The 21,992-nt window shown below is 42.3% G+C and overlaps 1 protein-coding gene across 1 annotated transcript; it reads left to right on the forward strand.

Annotated features, from left to right (window-relative positions):
- Positions 1-510: 510 nt before the first annotated feature.
- On the forward strand, positions 511-7,674 carry LOC134337649 (RING finger protein 223-like). Its single transcript, XM_063032838.1, has 2 exons — positions 511-636; positions 5,451-7,674. Exon 2 carries the CDS (start codon positions 5,458-5,460, stop codon positions 6,148-6,150), a length of 693 nt encoding a protein of 230 aa, XP_062888908.1. The 5' UTR covers positions 511-636; positions 5,451-5,457; the 3' UTR covers positions 6,151-7,674.
- Positions 7,675-21,992: the final 14,318 nt, after the last annotated feature.

A 21,992-nucleotide genomic window follows, 5' to 3' on the forward strand; every position in this document is an offset into this window, starting at 1 on the left:
AAATCTGCAGATGCTGGAAATCCACAGCAACACACACACAAAATGCTGGAGGAACTCAGCAGGTCGGGCAGCGTCTGTGGAGGGGAATAAACAGTCAACATTACTGGCTGAGATCCTTCATCGGGAACTTCAAAAGTTCTGAAGGAGGGTCTGGGCCAGAAACGTCGACTGCATATTCATTTCCATAGATGCTGCCTAACCTGCTGAGTTCCTCCAGCATTTCCTGTACGTTAATAGAAAGTCGGAGTCGTCGCCTATTACTTATTAGGAAAGTTAATTCTGTTTCCTGAATAGATAATGAGTGGGTGAAATAGGTCCATATTAGCGATGTGTTGTCTGCAGTTTCCTGGGCTGTGGTTGCCTCCCCGCTGGAAGTTTTTCCGCCCCCGTTTTCGTATTACTGCCGAGCTATCGCACACCCCGACAGAGCCCACTGCATGTCCCCGAGTCATCCTCGGCGAATGCCTTGCTGTTTGGACCTGCTGAGGTCGGATCCAAATCAGAGCCAGAAAGTGAGTCACCGCCGCTCTCCCCTATAAAAGCACGGAGACTGCAGACAGATCACACAATCTGTTCTTTCAACACGCTCGCAGGGAGTGTTCGTGCGTTCCTGCTCCCTTTAGGCGCCAGACAAAGGTATTGCAAGAAACTTTAATATATTCTTTCACCTCCTTTAATGCTGTGTTATTGCAGTGTAATGCTGAGTTAATGCGCGTTAACAAGAATCGATATTAACATGATCCGAATGCATTAGTTACATTTTAATGTCAGATGCGATCAATACGTTTAGGAGGCATTCAGAGCCGTTTGAATGGGCGGAACACAGAAAGATGCGGACCTAATGCAGGCAGATGGGAGGTACAGATGGACAGCTAGGAGTCTGACACGACGTGATGGGCTGACTGTACTATTGCGAATCTACGACTGCTATTCCGTGTGAGTTAGTTGTTTGTGACTGGGCAGTGGAGCTTTGTTTAATTGCCTGGAAGACTGACTGGATTGCGGAGACGAGGAACTGCTGTGGGCTTGTTCTTGCAGAAACGCGGCTCCAGGACAACATCCCATACACTATCAATCTTCAGGTCACTCAGGGACTTGTGCTAATATTACCTTGTGACTGTACGTGCTGGATCTAGCTATGTGCTTCGGTGCCAGATGAACAATGTTTCATTTAGTTGTATACATATATGTGGTTGAATGACAATTAAATTTTGAAGTTGAACTTAAATAAATCACTTAAGGCCATTCAAACCATCTTGAGTCTGTTAGCTCATTGACTGAATTGCCCGTTATCCCACACCACATTCCTCAGAGCTCTGTAAACATTTGCAGTTTTAAATATTTGCCCATTGCTTTCTTAATGGAATTGATCAGAGTGTTTGATGCTGACCCCATAACGCTGGGGATTTTGATTCTGGGTGGTAACCTGATGTAGTGAGCCTGTAGTCAGTTAGACATTCCCCCAACACTGGTTGTGAAGTGTCACGGTTCATAAAGAAAAAAACAAAGTTTGAATCTTGTTTCCCAGCAATAACAAGTGTGGAGAAACTGTTATCAGATCCTGTTCAACAAGATTTAACTCATTTACACTACAAGTTAGTTTTGTTACTCTTGGAACTGCTTACTGAGGAGATGCAATATTTGATTTTAATTTTCTTTTAACGTTAAGTTATTCTGAACTCACTAAATCCCCTGCAAAGGAAGGGGAGAGGTCTCCAATGGATATGGGGAAGAGGCTTTTCCTGAAATGTTGTGTGTGGGTCTTCAGGCTCCCATCTGAACGTCTAAAGCAATCATTAAAGGAGGAATTAGAGTATAAACACTGATATTATTTAAATACACTCAAATGATTGCATTATGAAGTGAACTACAGTTCTCATCACATAGGAGATAGGAGCAGAATTAGGCCATTTGGCCCATTGAGCCTGCTCCGCCTTCACCTCTGTACCTCTCTCGCAGTTGCTGCCTGACCTGCTGGGTGATTCCAGTAATTTCTTATGTGAATTAAAAAGTGTGGTGTTCTGTCAAACTCCATGACAGATCTCGCTTCGCCTTCAGACCCTGGGCTGTGTTCGGGTTCAGAGTTGGAAGATTTAGAGTGGAGGGTTAGATTAATCTGGGCTGAGGTAGTCAACACTTGAGTTTCTGGTTGACAAGGTGTTTCTAACCAGTTTGAAGAAGTGGAGATACAAAAACCAATTCTGCTTTTTTGTTTTTAATTGAAAACATTAGAGCTATAGAGATGTACAGTACTGTGTAAAAGTCTCAGGCACAGAGCTTGGGCATCTAAGACTTTTGTACGATACTTTATACTTTATTGTCACCAAACAATTGATACTAGAACGTACAATCATCACAGTGATATTTGATTCTGCGCTTCCCGCTCCCTGGAGTACAAATCGATAGTAAATATTAAAAATTTAAATACAATACTGTATTTGTCAACGTGGAGTGGAGAAGGAGTTTGTAAATCTGCCAGGAGCAAAGGAATTTGGGAATGCGAGGTTGGAACGCCATGGGACTGGGCAGAGAAGTACCAGGAGCAGGGGGTGGCAAGGGCGCAGACACACCCAGACCTGACACACCAGGCAAGGTCACTTGATTTCAAACATTTGGTGTATTGATCAGTACAGAGTGTCTCTGGTGCTTCCCGCTCCCTCCCCTCTCCCTTCCCCTTTTCCCAACCATGATTCCCCTCTCCCTGCCCCTTCCCACACTCAATCCACAATAGAGACCCATATCAGAATCAGGTTTATCATCACTCATATATGTCATGAAATTTGCTTTTTTGGGGGGCAGCAGCACAGTGCAATACGTAAAATGACTACAGTACTGTGCACAAGCCTTAGGCACCCTAGTGATATATTTGTGCCTCAGACTTTTGCACAGTTCTGTAACAAGAGGAGTTATCTAATAAAATGGTCACTGAGTGCATATGCTACTCATTGTTTGAAAAATGTTGCTCCTCAGAATCTATTTAAGCCTTTCACATTTACCTTTGGATTTCAACTCCCCAAATTAAAATGTCCAATCATTTGAATCAGGCAAGTGCATTGTCATGAAATAAAAACGGATTTTAAGACTTTAAAATATTCAAATGAGTATGCATCATTTCGGCTTAATTTTATGCTTTTAAACAGTAATGATTAAATGATAACTTCATTTCATTCAACTTTAGTTTTATTTGATTGTGTACCAGTGGGCTTGTCTGACATCTTGCTAGGAGAGAATAATTTAGAAATGTTTCCTGACTTTGTTCAAAGTAAACTTATTATCGAAGTACATTTCTGTCACAATATACAACCCTGAGATTTATTTTTGCAGGCATTCACAGTAGGTACAATGACACACAATAAAATCGGTGAAAAACTACACACAAAGACAGACAAACAATGTGCAAAAGAAGACTTGCAAATACAAAACAACAGGCAAAATAATGAACTGGATAAGTAACTACCTAACGAACTAAGTAACTAATGGACACAGGGAACATTGGTTGCAAAGCACCCAAAAGAGATTCCATAGGTTGTGTTCAGTTCAGTGTTGAGGTGAGTGAAGCTAAGCATGTTGGTTCAAGAGTTGATGATTGAGGGGTAATAACTGTTCCTGAACCTGGTGGTGTGGGTCCTGAGGCTCCTGTACCTCCTCCCTGATGGACGCAGTGAGAAGAGAGCACGACCTCTGTGGTGGGGGACCTTGATGATGGACGCTGCTTTCCTGTGGCAGCACTCCTTGTAGATGTGCTCGATGGTGGGGAGGGCTTTGCCTGTGATGGACTGCTAATTCTGCATTCTTTCCTTGAAGGAGGAGGTTGCATTTGCCAAATAGTCGGTTGTCCTTCTAATCTACCAATTCAGATTTCATTAGTGTGTCCTTCAAATTACAGCCAACCATTGCCAACTTCCTTCTTGGCTGACGTTAAATTTAGAAATATCCATTCCTTCTTTGTGATAAGCTTTCTATTTATGACATCTTAACTAATGACCCAACACTGACAGGTGCAGAAGACATTAATAGATAGTTGGAGGTGTTATTATCAGCTCAAAACAGGAAATTCAGAAAATACTCAGGAGACGTATGGAGTAAGGAATGAAGATAATCTTTCGGATATTAGGTCTTATTTAAAAAAGAATGCAATCCTTTGTTATATGAAAGATCAGTGTGACAGATTGTTTTCTGCTCTGTATCACATTTCCAACGCCAATGTGTTGCTTGTGTGTTACTGTTAGAAACATAGAAAATGTACAGCACAATATCGGCCCTTCGGCCCACAAAGTTGTGCCGAACATGTCCCTACCTTAGAAATTACTAGACTTAATAATAGCCCCCTATTTTTCTAAGCTCCATGTACCTATCCAAAAGTCTCTTAAATGACCCTATCGTATCCGCCTCCACCACCATTGCCAGCAGCCCATTCCACGCATTCACCACTCTCTGAGTAAAAACCTTACCCCTGACATCTCCTCTGTACCTACTCCCCAGCACTTTAAACCTGTGTCCTCTTGTCGTAACCATTTCAGCCCTGGGAAAAAGCCTCTGACTATCCACACGATCAATGCCTGAATACTGTTAACTATTGTTGAGACCATTTTCAATGCAGTAAAGAGTTATCAGAATCAGGTTTACTATCACTGGGAAATGTTGTAAAATTTATCGTTTTGCAGCAGCAGTACACTGCAATACATAATAATAAAAATTATAAATGACAATAAATATATACATATACAATAAATAGTGAGGTAGTGTTCATGCTTCATTGTTCATTTCAAAATCTGATGGCGGGCAGGTTTCTATCACTAGCATACATTGTGAAATTTGTTGTTTTGCAGCAGCAGTACATAATAATAAAAACTATAAATTGCAATGATAAGTATATATAAAATAAGAAAATTAAATTAAACAAGTAGTGCAAAAAGAGGGAAAGTACTGAAGTTGTGTTCGTGGGTTCACTGTCCATTCAGAAGTCTGATGGAGGAGGGGAAGGAGCTGTTCCTGAAACGTTGAGTGTGTGTCTTCAGGCTCCTGTACCTCCTCCTTGATGGTAGCAATGAGGAGAGGGCCTGTCCTGAGTGATGGGGTCTTTAATGATGGATGGTGCCTTTTTGAGGCCTTTTCTTTTGAAGGCCTGTTTAGCCCAGTGAGCCACAATGCCCACCCTAATCACAGGGTAATTTACAATTACCAGTTAACCAAGTGTACTGTGTCCTGTAGGAGGAAATCGGAGCACCCAGAGGAAATCCACACAGTCTGTTTCTGTGATGTATTACGTTGTCCCCACAACAGTCGGTAGCATGTTGTAGTCTCAGACAGACTGGTTGCTATGTGTTTCAATGCAGTCTTTAGTTAAAGCTGAAGAGATTTGGGTGGTGTATAATGATATAACTATTGCCCTGAAGTGAAGGGTGTCCTGTTGTGCCTACTCAACATTGTAATTCTCTCTTTTCCCTCAGGTTCACCATGTCCATGTCCCAGGTGTGGCACACTCAGGTAGCCTCTCCCACAGAGCCTCCTGATGGGAAATCCATGGAAGGCTCCGATGGGACTTCCATTGAAGGGTTGGAGTGCACCATCTGCTTCAGCTCCTACGACAACACCTTCAAGACCCCGAAGCTGCTGGAGTGCCAGCACACTTTCTGCTTGGAGTGCCTGTCGAGGCTAATGGCTACAATGCCAGCCGAACAGGCTGGTGACATTGTCTGCCCCCTCTGCAGGCACCAAACGGCAGTGCCCGACAATGGGACTCCTGCCCTCCAAACCAGCCAGGACCTGCTCGCCAAGCTCCCTCCTCAACTACAACTCGAAGAATCCGTGTGGGTGGAGGGCAAGAAACTCTGCCGTAAAAAGAGCTCGGCCGATTCTGGTAACACCGACCTTTGCATTTGCATTGATATTGGTGAGGACAAACAAGAGAATTCATCTCCTGAACCAGAAAGCAACAACGGAGGAGAACATTGTTGTTCCTTCCTTGGTGACTGGAAGAGACTAGTTCTACTTATGGTGGTGCTAATTATGTTCGCTGGCATCGTGCTATGGCCAGTCCAATGTATGCTTGTCACAGAAAACCTGAGCTGTGCTCCCAACCATCCAAATACAACACCTGAGCCAATGAGCACACTTCTTCCATCCACCATCACCTTTCGACACAGTTAACCAGAAGGAAGAATTCCACACATGATCATTTTCCTCAGGGTTGAAGGATTCCCAAATGGGAAACCACAGCTGCTCTGTATGTCGTCTCAAACTAATTGCAGCGATACCGAAGTGAAGTTTCCCATCGAGGGAGACAATTGATTTTACTGTTTACTGACTTTGCCATTTGCATATATAATGATCCAGATGGAAAAACACGAACATATATTGACCACAGTCAGATACTTGAGGGCTAAATGAGGCATCGGCTGGTTTGATGTTCTTCCTGCTGCAACAGATTGACTGAAATCAATTTGCTCATTCCTGTGCTAACCTATGTGTTTTCTCAAAGTTTTATTTGAGAATAGATCCACTCCAGAGAACACCCAAGATCTATAAATTATATTCATTAATACTTGTTTGGACAGTGATATGTAAGCACTTTCAATACGTTGTTATTTGGAAAATGTGCAAATCTTTATATTTACGGAGAAAACCTCTGGTTTAGAGGACGAGAGAATACGGAATACAGTTGTAACCTTGGTATACAAGGCAACAATGTGCAACGTCGGTAAAATGAAGTAATATTGATGCAAAATTGATCATTTTCTGAAGAATTTTGTGAGGACGGCAGGGAAAGGTTTGGAAAAACCCTAAACCTACTGCCTGATAAATTTAACACACATAAAATGCGAGAGGAACTCTGCAGGCTAGGGAGCATCTATGAAAGTCAACGTTTCAGGCCAAGAACCACAGTCTTGATGAAGTGTCTTGGCCCAAAATATTGACTGTTTATTTCTGTTTATACTACCTAGTCCCATTTACCCATACCTGGACCATAACCCTCCATAGTGTTCCCATCCATGTACTTATCCAAACTTCCCTTAAATCTTGCAATCAAACTCACATCCGCCACATCTGCTGGCAGCTTGTTCCACGCTCACACCAACTCCTGACTGCAGTTCCTTCTCGTGTTTCCCTCTCACCCTTAACTCATGACCTCAAGTCCTAGTCTCACCCAACCTCAGTGGAAAAAGCCTGCTTGCATTAACCTGATCTATACCCCTCATAATTATGTATACCTCTATCAAGTCTCCCCTCAGTTTCCTACACTCCAGAGAATGAAGTCCTAACTTATTCAACATTATCCTAAAACTCAGGTGGCAATATGAAACAGTTCTTGACGGGATGAGGTGAGACTCCAAACGTAGCATTCCACACACTGTCCTTTGGACTGTTAATGCCAAATTATGCTTATGGGATATTTCTGAATCAGAGAGCCAGTGAAAGACAAAGCTGGTGTAACTTTCCAGTTTTGCAATGAGATACCTTAAAGCTTGTTCCATGGGGAAGCCCCAAACCAGCTGTGAGAACTCATTGCAAATCTGTATCCTGCCTATCCAGGATCACCTGAGGCTTTCTTCATGATCGTTCCATTAAATTCTTGTCACTGGCAAGCCTTTTTTTTAACATGTACTTCACGTTCTTGATATTGATGAATTATGTATATACTGTAAATGATGTATAATAAACTTTTTTAATAGCTTGGCCGTTACATTGTGATATTTCTATCAGCTATAAGGAACCTTACTGACTCTCTATCTCCAAGTCAAGATAAACTTATTATCAAAGCATGTATTTGTCACCATATACTACCCTGAGATCAGGAAAGAAAATACAATTTATTTTAAAAATCTATACATAGCAAACACTGTCAACAACCAATGTGAAAAAGAAGACAAAATTCAAAAGTTTAAAATATCAAAATAGAGTACTGTACAAATGTCCTAGACACTTACATATAGCTCTTCATTAGTAAGGACGTAAAAGGCTATGGGAAGAAGGCAGGAGAATGGGTTTGAGAGGGATAATAAATCAGCCATGATGGAATGGCAGAGCAGTCTCGATGGGCTAAGTGGCCTAATTTTGATCCTAGTACTGTGAAAAAGTCTTAGCCGCATGTATACAGCGAAGGTGCATAAGACTTCTGCACAGTACTGTAGTAATTTTATGTATTGCACTGTACTGCTACCACCAAACAAAAACAAATTTCATGGCATATGTGAGTGATGATAAACCTGATTCTGATATGGGTCTCTGTTGTGGACTGAGAGTGGAAATGGGGCGGGGAGAGGGGAATCATGTTGGGGAAAGGGGGAGGGAGCAGAAAGCACCAGAGACATTCTGAAATGATCAATAAACCAATTATTTAGAATCAAATGACCTTACCTGAGGTCTCAGGGCTGGGTGTGTCTGGTACTCCTCTGCCACCTATCCCACACCCCTCCCACGTCACTCCACCCTCACCATTCCGAATATCCTTTGTTCCCACCAGATTTACAAACTGACTCTCTGCTCCATGTTGACAAATACAGTACTGGGCACCCAATACTTAGGCACCCAAGCAGTATATACTGTATGTGCCTAAGACTTCTGCACAGTACTGTACATATATGTCACCATATACAACACTGAGGCTCATTTTCTTGCAGGTATTCACAGTAAGTACAACGAAACACAATAGAGCCAATGAAAAACTGCACACAAAGACAAACAACCAATCTGCAAAAGACAACAAACAGTACAAATATAAAAATAATAAATAATACTGAGAACTTAAGTTGTAGAGCCCTTAAAATTGAGCTCAAAGGGTGTGGAATCAGTATAGTGTCGAGGAGAGCGAAGCTATCCATGCTGGTTTAAGACTCTGCTGATTGTCAGGTAATAACTGTTCCTGAACCTGGTGGTGTGGGACCTAAAGCTCCTGCCCCTTCTGCCTGATGTTAGCAGCAAGAAGCGGGCATGGCTTTATGAGACTCATAGGATGTATGAGATCGGTGCCAACTGTTTAAACAAGTTGAGGTTGAGTGGGATTTGGGATCAGGGATCAGTCACGATGGAATGGTGGAGCAGACTCGATGGGCTGAATGGCCTAATTCTGCTCCTTTGTCTTGGTCTTATGGTCTTAAGTTCTCCAATTATTTTAATGTAATGCCTATAGTTTCTTTATTTTACCCCTCCCTTGCATCTATTCACAGAACAGTAGAGCACAGGAACAGGCCTTCACTCTGGGATCCCTCTGCTGAACATTGTGGGCATGCTATGTTAGCCTTGGAAGGTGCGGCAGCACTTGTGGGCTTCCCCCAGCACGTTCTTGGGTTGTGTTGGTTGTTATCGCAAACAACACATTTCACTGTATGCTTGTGTACATGTGATAAATACACTGAATCTGATGTCTTTGCTGAACATGATGCCAAATTTAACCAAATCCTCTCTGCCTGCACATGACCCATATCTCTCCATCCCATGCATATTCAGAATCAGATTGATTATCACTGACTTAGACAATGTGAGAGTTGTTGCTTTGTGACAGCAGGATGATGCTCTCAACAGCGGCCATCAAATAGCCTCTTTAACATCACTATCATATCTCTTTCCACCACTCCCGCTGGCAGACCAATCCAGGCACCTATCACTTTCTGTGTAAAATAATAAAACAATCCCTGCACATCTCCTTTCCCTCGATCTCTTCTTCAGCCCTTTACCTCTTCCACCTATCACCAGAATAAGAAAATGGGGGGTAGGGGAAGGGCTTCTCAATTCATCTCCCCTCCTGCACTCACCCACCTTCCCCCTCACCTGGTCTCACCTATCACCAAGGAGCATGTACTCCTTCCCTTGGCCCCGACTTTCTTATCCTAGCTTCTCCCCCCTTCCGTTCCCATCCTGATTTTACTAATTTCGAGATACAGCACGGTTCAAGCACTTCCGGCCCTTCGAGTCATGCTGCCCAGCAACCCACCAATTAGGCCCTAGCTTAATCACATGACAATTTACAATGACCAATTAACCTACTGCCCGGTACATCTTTGAACTGTGGGGGGGGGGGGGAACCGGAGCCCCCACAGGGAACCCACGTGGTCACAGGGAGAACAGAGGATGGCAGAACTTTTTTTTGCCTCTCTCTGCACATTGGGTGTTTGTCACTCTTCTTTTTTTTAATGGGTTCTTTTGGGATTTCTTCCGGCTGCCTGTAAGGAGATGAATCTCAAGGTTGTATAATGTATACATACTTTGATAGTAAATGTACTTTGAATTTCTGAACTCCAAACTCCAACACTCCACGGTTTAAGCGCATCATGCTAACCACCAGATGGTGCCAATAAAGGGTCTTGACCTGAAATACCGGCTCTCTATTCCCCTCCACAGATGTTGCCTAACCTACTGAGATCCTCCAGCATTTTGTGATTCTCCTCTTTTCCCTCTTCTCACCTGAAATGCTTGCCCCTAGCACTTGACATTTCCACCCTGGGATAAAGATTCAGTCTCTCTATCCTGCCAATACTTCTCATAATCTTTTGAACTCAGGTTGGGTTCAATTTGATTTTGAGAGTTTGAACTGGATTTGAGGCAGGGAATTCATGATTCTAACAAAAAAATTTCTCATCCCTTTGCTCCTGTTTTTTTCACCACAGCTGGCATTTGAGGTTTGAAGTGCGTTGGCACTTTCGTGAGGAGACATTCATTAATCATCTGACGCTGTCACGCTGGTTTACTTTAAACAGGAATGCCTTTCTTCAACCTCTGTTCATGCTGAAAACACACCCTGGAAGTTCATTGTCCTTTACTGAACCAGTTTCTTCTGCAAGATAGAACGTGGTACGGTACAGCTCACAATGTTGTTTGTGCTGAACCAATTAAATTAATAATTAAGTGGCCAACTAAGCTAATCTCTTCTGCTTACACAAATGTCCATATCCCTCCATTTCCCTGACATTCATGTGCCTAAGTAATGTATCTGCCTCTACCTCCATCCCAGGCAGCACTTTTCAGTGACCCACCACTCTGTGTAAAAAACATGCCCCTCACATCTCCTTTGAAATGACCCCTCTCTCATCTTAAATGCATGCACTCAGGAATTTGTGGTACTTGACATTTCAAAAAAAAGATTATTTTTCTCTCAGCGATGTAGCTTTCGAGTTTGAAAAACGCTTGTACTCTGCAGCCCAGACACAGGTGAGAACATAGGGCATTACTGCACAGTACAGGACTTTCAGCCCACGATGTTGTGCTGGCCTTCAATCCCACTCTAAGATCAATCTAACCCTTCCCTTCTACATAGCCCTCTGTTTTTCTGTCTTCCATGTGCCTATCGAAGAATTTCTTAAATACCCCTAATGTATCTGCCTCTACCACCACCCCAACAGGGCATTCCACACACCCACCACTCTGTGTAAAGAACGTACCTGTGACTTCCCCCATAATTTCCTACAATACCCTTAAAATTATGCCCATTCCGATTAGTCAATTCCACCCTTGAAAAACGTCTATGGCTCTCCACTTGATCTATGCTTCTTGTCATCTTGTATACCTCTTTCCAGTCACCTTTCGTCCACCTTCACTCCAGAGAGAAAAGCCCTAGCTCATTCTACCTATCCTCCTGACTAATTGAAGCAGTGTCCTGGTAAATCTCTTCTGCACTATCTCTAAAGTTTCCACAACCTTCCTATAATGAAGTGACCAGAACTGAACTTAATATTCCGAGTGTGGTCTAACCAGGGTTTTATAGAGCTGCAATATTATCCTGCAGCTCTTGAACTTAAACTCCAACTAATGAAGGCCAACACACCATACACCTTCTTCACCACTCTATCAGACTCTGGTGCTTTCAACAGTCTTGAGTGTACTGTGGGAGATACAATGCCTCACTTGGTTATAATTTGCTCTGAGAAGCCTCTCAGAAGCAGAAATATGAACGTTTCTGTGTTGTTGCTTCGGTGGGCAGGGAGAAACCGTGTATCATACGTACATGGAGTGTGCAAGGCTGCAATCCCTATCCATATATCTGAGGGGGCTGCGCCTTGCCTTCTGGCTACATTTTAACCTCACACTCTTCATCTTCGGCCATACATTAAGGAGTGGGCAGGGAGGGAGGAGGATCTCATAGCTAATCTGCTTCAGGAGCTGGCTAAGATAGCAATCCATGTGTCCTGCAGACTTGCAGCAGAGGATTCTGACCCAGCTGACTGTCTGGCAATATGTCTGTGCTTGGGTAGCTGTGGAAAAGAATGTAGACGTGTAAACTAACATGTTCCATAATAGACGAGAATGGGAATGTTTCAGTTTAATCTCTGTTCATTATAAGTTACATTAACTCACTAGTTTTTGCTCTTTTTTTGCATTACTTATTTAAATTAATTAATATATCTATTTCTTGTAATTTATAGTGTTTTATGTATTGCAATGTACTGATGCCACAAAACAATAAATTTCATGGCACGTATGTCACTGATATTAAACCTGATTCTGATTCGTTGATGAGAGAGAGAGCCTGTCTGAGGTGTCAAAGTGTTGGGGTGGATGGTAGTTTTTTGAAAGACTCTAGATCATGGTCTCTTTGGGGGCTTTGCTATTGCTTGCATGGTGGGTGGGGGGGTTGATGCTTTGCGGCTGCTTGTGCGTGTGAGGGGGAGCAGGGGCTTTGGGGTTCTAGTGTGTTTCCGTCATTCATTCTTGTATTTTTTTCTCTATGTTTTGTGGTTGTCTATGAAGAGTAAGAATTTCAGGTCGTATACAGCATACATTCTCTGATATTAAGTGGAACCATTGAAATCGTCATGTTTTGCTTATAATGTGATTGTAGTGGTTTGAATTTATAATAAATGTATTTTTGTAAAAAAAGGGCAGAGTGTGAGACGGTTGTAAACAATACTTGGAGTTTATTCCTGATTAAAATTACTAGCATGTATCATATTAACATGACACTCTCAACTTGCTTTGCAAACACTGTTGTTTCTTTCACAAACATGATTGTGCTGTAGAATTCTTAATCAGCTATTAGACTCTTCAGAATGTCTTAACTATATACTGGATTTTATTTATTTACTTCCTGCCCAACGAGCTGCACCACCCAGCAACCCACTTATTTAAACCTAAACTTAATCACAGGATACTTTACAATGACCAATTAACCTACCACGGTCTTTGGATTGTGGGAGGGAACTGGCACACCTGGAGGAAAGCCACATGGACAAGGGAAGAATGTACAAACTTTCTTACAGAGAACGCCAAACTCAAAATTCTGAGGTCCTGAGCTCCAACAGGGTCGTGCTAACTACTACGCTTTCATCAATGGAAATTTTCCTCCATTGCATGGTGTAAAACCACAAAAGATGAAACTGGACTGTCGGGTTTCATCGTTTAGTGGGATATGAGAACATACCCAGCAACACACACAAAATGCTGGAGGAACTTAACAGGTTAAGCAGCATCTATGGAGAGGAATAAAGAGTCAGTGTTTCAGGCCAAGACCCTTCTTCACTTGATCTTGTTTTCATTCAGGGCACTTAAGAGATTCTTAGGCACATGGATAAAAGGAAAATGGAGGGCTATGTGAGAAGGAATGGTTAACAAGTTCAAAAGTAAATATTAAAGTACATATATGTCACCATGTACTGTTCTGAGATTCATTTTCTTGCAGGCATTCACAGTAGATACAAAGAAACGCAATAGAATCAATTAAACATTACACACAAAGATGGACAAACAATCAAAAGACAGCAGATTGTGCAAATACAAAAATAAAATCATAACAATAGGTAAGTAAGTAATAATGTAGAGTCCTTGAAAGTGAGTTAGATTGATCGTGGAGCGACATACACAAAATGCTGGATTGATCATGGAGTAAGTTTAGGGGTGGGCATAATACATCACTGGCCAAAAAGCCTGTATTGATTTGCAATATACTATGCTCTGTAAAAAATATAACCATGCAAATTGGTGAGTAATTGCATTTGCTGAACCAATGCATGAAGGGTTTCTTCAGGTAACTTCTCCTGTAGGAATATGGATTCACAAAGTAATTTAGTACAGGGAAAATGGGAGACAGCTGAAAAGAATGGTGGGGAGATGAGGCTACGACTGGTGAATGTTGTAGAATATGATTACTCCTGGCAATCAGCAGATAAGGAGCATTTTCACAAACACCAGCTGTGTAAACAGTTCTGCTTAGAAACTGTAAAGTGTAAAAATTAATTTCAATGCAAGGTCAAATGTGAAAGAAACTCAGGAAGGCTCTGCAAACTGATTTTCTCTCAGGGTCTTGCTGGCTTTGCTTTTTCCCTGGTGCCTCGCTCTGTCTGCCATGACAGGTGGGATATTACAGTGGCCAACTATTTTAATTCTACTTCATTCCCATTCTCATTCTGATTTCTCAGGCGATGGCCATGATGAAGACACTCTCAGGTGGGGAGAGGAACACCTCATATTCCGTTTGGGATAGTCTCCAACCAAACAATATGACCACTGTTGTTTCTGATTTCTTGTAACTCCCCCTCCCACTTCTCTCTTTTTCTATTCCCCATTCAGCTTCCTCTCTCACCCTTTCTCTTCTGCTCACCTTCTCATTACCTCCCTCTAGTGCTTCTCCTCCTTCCCTTTCTCCCATGGTCCACTCTACAAGAAAAGTCAGAGCCGTCTCTATTTCCTGAGGAGACTGAGGTCCTTTAACATCTGTCGGACGATGCTGAGGATGTTCTACGAGTCTGTGGTGGCCAGTGCTATCATGTTTGCTGTTGTGTGCTGGGGCAGCAGGCTGAGGGTAGCAGACACCAACAGAATCAACAAACTCATTCGTAAGGCCAGTGAAGTTGTAGGGATGGAACTGGACTCTCTGACGGTGGTGTCTGAAAAGAGGATGCTGTCCAAGTTGCATGCCATCTTGGTCAATGTCTCCCATCCACTACATAATGTACTGGTTGGGCACAGGAGTACATTCAGCCAGAGACTCATTCCACCGAGATGCAACACAGAGCGTCATAGGAAGTCATTCCTGCCTGTGGCCATCAAACTTTACAACTCCTCCCTTGGAGGGTCAGACACCCTGAGCCAATAGGCTGGTCCTGGACTTATTTTCTGGCATAATTTACATATTACTATTTAACTATTTATGGTTTTATTACTATTTAATTATTTATGGTGCAACTGTAACGAAAACCAATTTCCCCCGGGATCAATAAAGTATGACTATGACTCTCCCATCAGATTCCTTTTTCTTCAACCCTTTACCATTTCTACCTATCACCTTCCAGCATCTCACTTCATCGCCCCTCCCATCCCACCTACCTTCCTCCTCACTTTGTTTCACCTATCACTTACCAGCCTGAGCTCCTCCCCCTACCCCACCTTCTTATTCTGCCTTCTTTCCCCTTCTTTTTCAATCCTGATGAAAAGCCTTGGTTTGAAACATTGACTGTTTATTTCGCTCCATAGATGCTGCCTTACTTGCTGAGTTTCTCCAGTGTTCTGTGATGACACTTGCAAATTTCTACAGCGGTACCGTGGAGAACAGTCTAACGGTTGCATCAGCATCTGGTATGGAAGGGCCACTGCACAGGATCAGAAAAAGCTACAGAAAGTTGTAAACTCAGCCAGCTCCATCATGGACACTGGCCTCCCAGTATCGAGGACATCTTCAAAAGGTGATGCCTCAAAAAGGTGGCATCCATTATTAAGGACATCCACCACCCAGGACATGCCTCTTCTCATTGCTACCATTGAAGAAGAGGTACAGGATCCTGAAGACACACACTCAATGTTTTAGGAACAGATTCTTCCCCTCTGCTATCAGATTTCTGAATGGACAGTGAACCAGATATATATATATTCTCTTTCAATAAAAGAACCAACTAGTTCCCTTCCACTACTACCCTCCTTCATCTAGTAGAACTGGTTCTGACCCTCAACAATTTTTTCTTTGGCTCCTCCACTTTCTCCAGACTCAAGTGGTAGCCACGGGCATCTGCACGGGCCCCGTCTATGCCTGCCTCTTTGTTAGCTACGTAGAATAATCCATGTTCCAACTCTTCCTCTACTATATTGACAACTGCATTGGTGCCACTTGCTTCATTTTATCAACTTCCATCCTGCCCTAAAATTCACTTGGTCTATTTCTGACACATCCCCAGCCCTCTTTCGCAATCTCTCTGTCTCCATCTCTGGGGACAAACTGTTGACCGATATTTTTTATAAACATTCCGTTTTCCACAGTTATCTTGACTATACCTCTTCCCACACTGTCTTGTGTAAAAATGCTCTTCCCTTTTCTCAGTTTCTTCATCTCCACTGCATCTGTTCCCAGGATGAAGCTTTCCTTTCCAAGACATCAGAAACATCCTCCTTCTTCAAAGAATGGGGTTTCCCTTCCTCCACCATTGATGCTGCTCTCACCCATATCTCCTCCATTTCCCGAACATCTGCGCTCACCCGAATTCTCCCACTGCCTTAACAGTGATAGTCTTCTTCATGTCCTTACCTACAACCCCATGAGCCTCCACATTCAACACATTATTGTCCGCAACTTCTGCCTTCTCCAAAGGGTTTCTATCACCAAACATATCTTTATCTTCCTCCCTCACCCCCAGTTTCTGCAGGGAGATATTTATCTTCGTGAATCCTTTGCCCGTTTATCCCTCCCCATTAATCTCTCTCCTGGCACTTATCCCTGCAAGCAGCCAAAGTGCCAGACCTGGTCATTCACCCCCCACCCTCACCTCCATTCAGGGCATCAAACAGTCCTTCCAGGTAAGGCAACACTTCACCTATGAAACTGTTAGGACAGCTATTGTGATACAATGCCCCTGATGTGCACTCATCTACATTGGCGAGACACATCGTAAGTTGGGGGTCAACTTTGTTGAGGACCTCCGCTCCATCTGCCAAAATTGGAACTTCCCAGTGGCTAAACATTTTAATTCCTATTCCCATTCTGAAATGTCAGTCTGTGGCCTTCTCTTGTGCAATGATGAGGCCACCTTTAGAGTGGAGAAGCAACACTTTATGTTCCATCTGGGTAGCCTTTCATTCTGAAGGCATGAATATCAATTCCTCCTTCCAGTAAGAAAATTTTTCCCTCTGCGTCCCCTCTTCTTCTAATCCTCACTCTGGCCTCTTAACTCTTCTCACCTGCCTATCACCTCACCTTGATGCCCATCCTCTTTTCTCTTCTCCTGTGGTCCACTCTCCTCTACTAGCAGACTCCTTCCTTTCCAGCCCTTTACCTTTTTCACCCACCTAGCTTCACCCATCACCTTCTAGCTATCCTCCTTCCCTTCCAACCACCTTCTTATTCTATCGTTTTCCCCCAAATATCAACTGTTTGTTCATTTCCATAGATGCTACCTGCCCTGCTGAGGTCTTTCAACATTTTGGGTGTGTTGCTTTGGATTTCCAGCATCTGCAAGCCTTCCTGTGTTTATATAATAATAATAATAATAAATAATAAATAAATTGATTCATATATATTCTTATTGTAATTTGTTATTTTAAAATTATTTTGTATTGCAACGTACTGCTGCTACAAAACACCATATTTCATGATGCGCCAGTGATACTAAACCCGATTCTGAATGTGTTGCTCTGGATTTGATGTGTGGTATGCTGCCACCTTTAGGCATCATCTAATAATACAGAAGGAGTATTTGTCAGGCTGATGCTCAAAAAAAGTCTGCAAATACTGGAAATCCAAAGCAACACATACAATATACTGGAGGAACTCAGCAGGTTAGGCAGCATCTATGGAAATGAATGTCTTGCTTTAATCTTACCTACTGGTGCAAACATGAGAGTACCAGGGGCTCTTATCTTGTTAAGCAGCCTCATTTGAGGCACCTTGTCAAAGGCCTTCTGAAAATCCAAGTACACAACATCCATCAATTCTCATTAGTCCATCCTACTTGTTATTTCCTCAAAGCATTCCAACAGGTAAGTCAGGCAAAGTTTTCTCTTAAGGAAACCATGCTGACTTTGTCCTATGTGCCTCCAGGTACCGAGACCTCATTCTTGACAATCAACTTCAACAACTTCCCAGCCACTGAAGTCAGGCTAACTGGCCTATAATTTCCTTTCTTCTGCCTCATCCCTTCTTGAAGAGTGGAGTGAGATTTACAATTTTCCAGTCCTCCAGAACCATGTCAGAATGTATTTCTTCTTGAAAGATCAATACTAATGCCTCCTCAATCTCTTTCAAAACCTTGGGCTGTAATCCATCTAGTCCAGGCGACTTACCCACCTTCAGAACTTATAGCTTCCCAAGCACCTTCTCCCTAGTAATAGCAGTTGCACCCACTTCTGCCCCCGACAGTCTCAAACTTCTAACATACTGCTTGTGTCTTCCACAGTGAAGACGGATGCAAAATCCTTATTTAGTCCATCTGCTGTTTCCTTATCTCTGATTACCACCTCTTCAGCATCACTTTCCTCTTGCCTCTGTTTTACTCTTTATATACTTGACAAAACTTCTGGTATCGTCTTTGATGTTATTGGCCAGGTTACCTTCATATTTCATCTTTTCCCTCCTTTTTTTAGGTGCCTTCTGTTGGTTTTTAAAAGCCTCCTAGTCCCCTAACTTCCCACTATTTTTTTGCACTATTATATCCCCTCTCTTTAGTTTTCTTTACCCAGAGGGTGGTGGGTGCAGGAATAACCTGTGCTGAGCTGCTAGACTGCTGAGACCAGGTCTGACAGGAACGACACTCATCACTCTCAAACACTTCAAGAGCAGCAAACCACAGGAAACAGAATGGGAATTCTCAGGTCTGCTCCACCATTCTGTCCCTTTACTCAGTGGTGATTGTGTGAGGAGATTTACCATGATGCTGCCTGGATTAGAGATCATGTCTTCTGAGAATAGATTGAGCGAGGTAGGTCTTTTCTCTTTCGATCACAGGAAGATGAGAGGAGATTTGATGGAGATACACAAGATGATACAGTAATGGGTATAGAGTGGATAACCAGAGACTTCTTCCAGGGTGGGAATGGCTAATATGAAGGAATATAATTTTAAGGTGATTGGAAAAAAGCATAGTGGGATGTTAGAGTTAAGATTTTACAGAGAGCAGTGAGTGTGTGGAGCATCCTGCCAGGACGGTGGTAGAGGCAGATACATTAGGGACATTTAAGGGACTGGATGAAAGAAAAATGGAGGGCTATGTGGGAAGGAAGGGTTAGATTGATCATGAAGTAGGTTAAAAGCTCTGCGTTACATTGTTAACCGTTTAATATGCCTAAACAGACACCAATTTCTAGACTTAATGCATATTTTTACTAAATTAATAAGTGAAAATTATTAACATCAAATATTCAACTTGTTTACGGAACAAGCTTTTTATTTTTTTGCTCATTTCAGCATAAATTTGCTGTAGAATTGCACTTGGAAAACAAAAGCAATTGGGTCTTCTCAGAGGGACATAAGAGGACCAAAACCTAATGTCTCTCTGCAAGCTCACAGGGAAGAGTAATGATTGGTGTCAGATTTACTTGATTTGATTTTGAAAAACATCGCTAGTGTGCCAGGACCACTGGACTCAAAAATAGTTAATTTCCCCAAGCAACACCTCCACACCCCCAAACACCAATACTTTATCATTTCCTGTCAGTCACTTTATGTACAGACACTCCTGTGCCTAACGTCATTTTATAGACTATCAATCTATGTATATAAGCTATCTTATGTATTTATATTTATTGTGTTTCTTTTTGTGCTGCATCGAATTTACACTTTGAAATCTTGAATCTAGTGAGCGCACTCTCTATGAAACATGTTGTGTTTGATCTGGCCATCTGTTGAATCTAATTCGTTAATACTACCATGCATTAACTTTGTGTGAACTAACACAATTTAGGTACTCTTTTTGTAAATCAGAATCTGATCTGAATCAGAATCAGGTTTATTATTACTGTTATAAGCTGAGATATTTGTTGTTTTGCAGCTGTAGTACAATGCAGGACATTTAAAAATTGCTAAAAATTACAAAAATAAATAGTGCAGAAGACTAACAATAAGGTAGTGGTAAACACCAGAGATTCTGCAAATGCTGGAAATCTAAAGCAACACACACAAAATACTGGGGGGACTCAGCGGGTCAGGCAGCATCTGTGGAGGAGAATAAACAGTCAATGTTTCAGGCCAAGACACTTCATGAGGACTGGAAAGGAAGGGGGGGGGGGTGGAAGCCAGAATAAAAAAATGAGGGGTGGGGAGGGAAAGATGATTGCTAGAAGGTGTGGATATGACGCTGGGTGAATACATGGTCAAAGAATTCACAGAATGGGAGCAGTGTGAGAGGATCTAACTGAACTCCCATCAAAGAGAAGATTTAAACTTCTTCAGGGTAGGCATTCCTTGTAGTGGAGCAGCAGATCATAAACACAAGAGATTCTGCAGATGCTGGAATCCAAAGCAACACACACAAAATGCTGGAGAAACTCAGCAGGTCAGGCAGCATCTATCAGAATGAACAGTGTTCACGGGTTCATAGCATATTCATAAATCTGATGGCGGGGGAAGAAGCTGTTCCTTAGAGGGTCGAAAGTCTCTGGGATTCTCTCCCCCACAGAGTTAAAGAATCACAGAGAGATATGGTACGGAAACAGGCTCTTCAGCCCATTGACTCCCACTGAACATCAACCATCAATACATAAACCATCAATCAATACATCAACCATCAATACAACAATCATCAATACATCAACCATCCATTTACACTAATCATACTTTATTCTCTCAGCATTCTCATCAGCCCTCATCTGATTCCACCACTCACTGACACACTGCAGGCAATTTATAAAAGTAATTTAACCTATGCCTTTGGGAGGTGGGTAGGAACTGGAGCACCTAGAAGAAATTCATAAATTCAGGAGAATGAACAAACTCCAAATAGACAGCACATGAGACTAGGATTGAACCTGGGTTACAAGCACTATGAGCTGTATCACAGTGCTGCCAGGTTGTGAGAGCTAGACCTCTGGGGAGTATTAAAAGAGCAGGTAAATAGATTTTTTAAAGATTAAGAATTTGATGGTGATGGGGAACTGGCACAGAAGGGCCATGACCATACTAGTTGGGGCAGCACTACTACATTGCCAGTAACCCGGGCTCAGTTCCTAGTGCTACCTGTAAGGGGGTTGTACGTTCTCCCTGTGACCATGTGGGTTTCCTCCGGATGCTCCATTGCCTCCCACATTTCACAGGTGTATGGGTTAGTTAGCTAATTGGTCACATGGCTGTAATTGGGCGGCACAGGAAGGGCCTGTTACCATGCTGTATCCCTATAGAAAAATAAATAGAGAAGTTGATAGCAGCATCATCCTGCCAAGAGCATGATGAATGTCGGGGCAGGCTTGAGGGCTCATGTGGACTATTTGTCCTCTTTGCTTCTATTTACTTGTGTTCTTCAAAAAAATACATTTTTAAAGTTGTCAGTTTGTTTCTTATAAATTGTCTGGGTCTCATCATCCAGTCCTGAGAGGGTGATTTAACCAATTTCCCCCTGGGATCAATGAAGTATGACTATGACTATGACTACTATCTGATGGTGGGCTTCAACCTTGAGGCTCCGGAACCAGGGATAACTTCACTCATTCCATCATTGAACTTTTCCTACAACTCATGGACTCACTTTCAAGGACTACTCACTTCATGTTTTTGATATTTATTGGTTATTTATTATTATTAGTATTTTCTTTTTTGTATTTGCACATTGGTTGTTTGTCCACCCTGTTGGATGTGGTCTTTCATTAATTCTATTGTTTATTTGTATATACTGTGAATGCTCACAAGAAAATGTATGTCAGGTTTGTATATGATGACAAATAGGTACTTTGATAATAAAATTACTTCGAACTTTGACCAATGTGATGAAAATAACAGCTTGTGGATTCCTTCAGAGTGTAGAAAAACAAATGTGTCAGCTGAAGTTATCATTGGCAGTTTTTTCCCTCCACCTTCTCAATAGCTGCAACATCAGATTTTGAAATCCTCTCAGGTGAGGTCTGACCTCTCTCTGAAATGCCTGTGGATTGACATA

Source organism: Mobula hypostoma, chromosome 25 (genome assembly GCF_963921235.1).
Source record: "Mobula hypostoma chromosome 25, sMobHyp1.1, whole genome shotgun sequence".
Lineage (NCBI taxonomy): Eukaryota > Metazoa > Chordata > Chondrichthyes > Myliobatiformes > Myliobatidae > Mobula > Mobula hypostoma.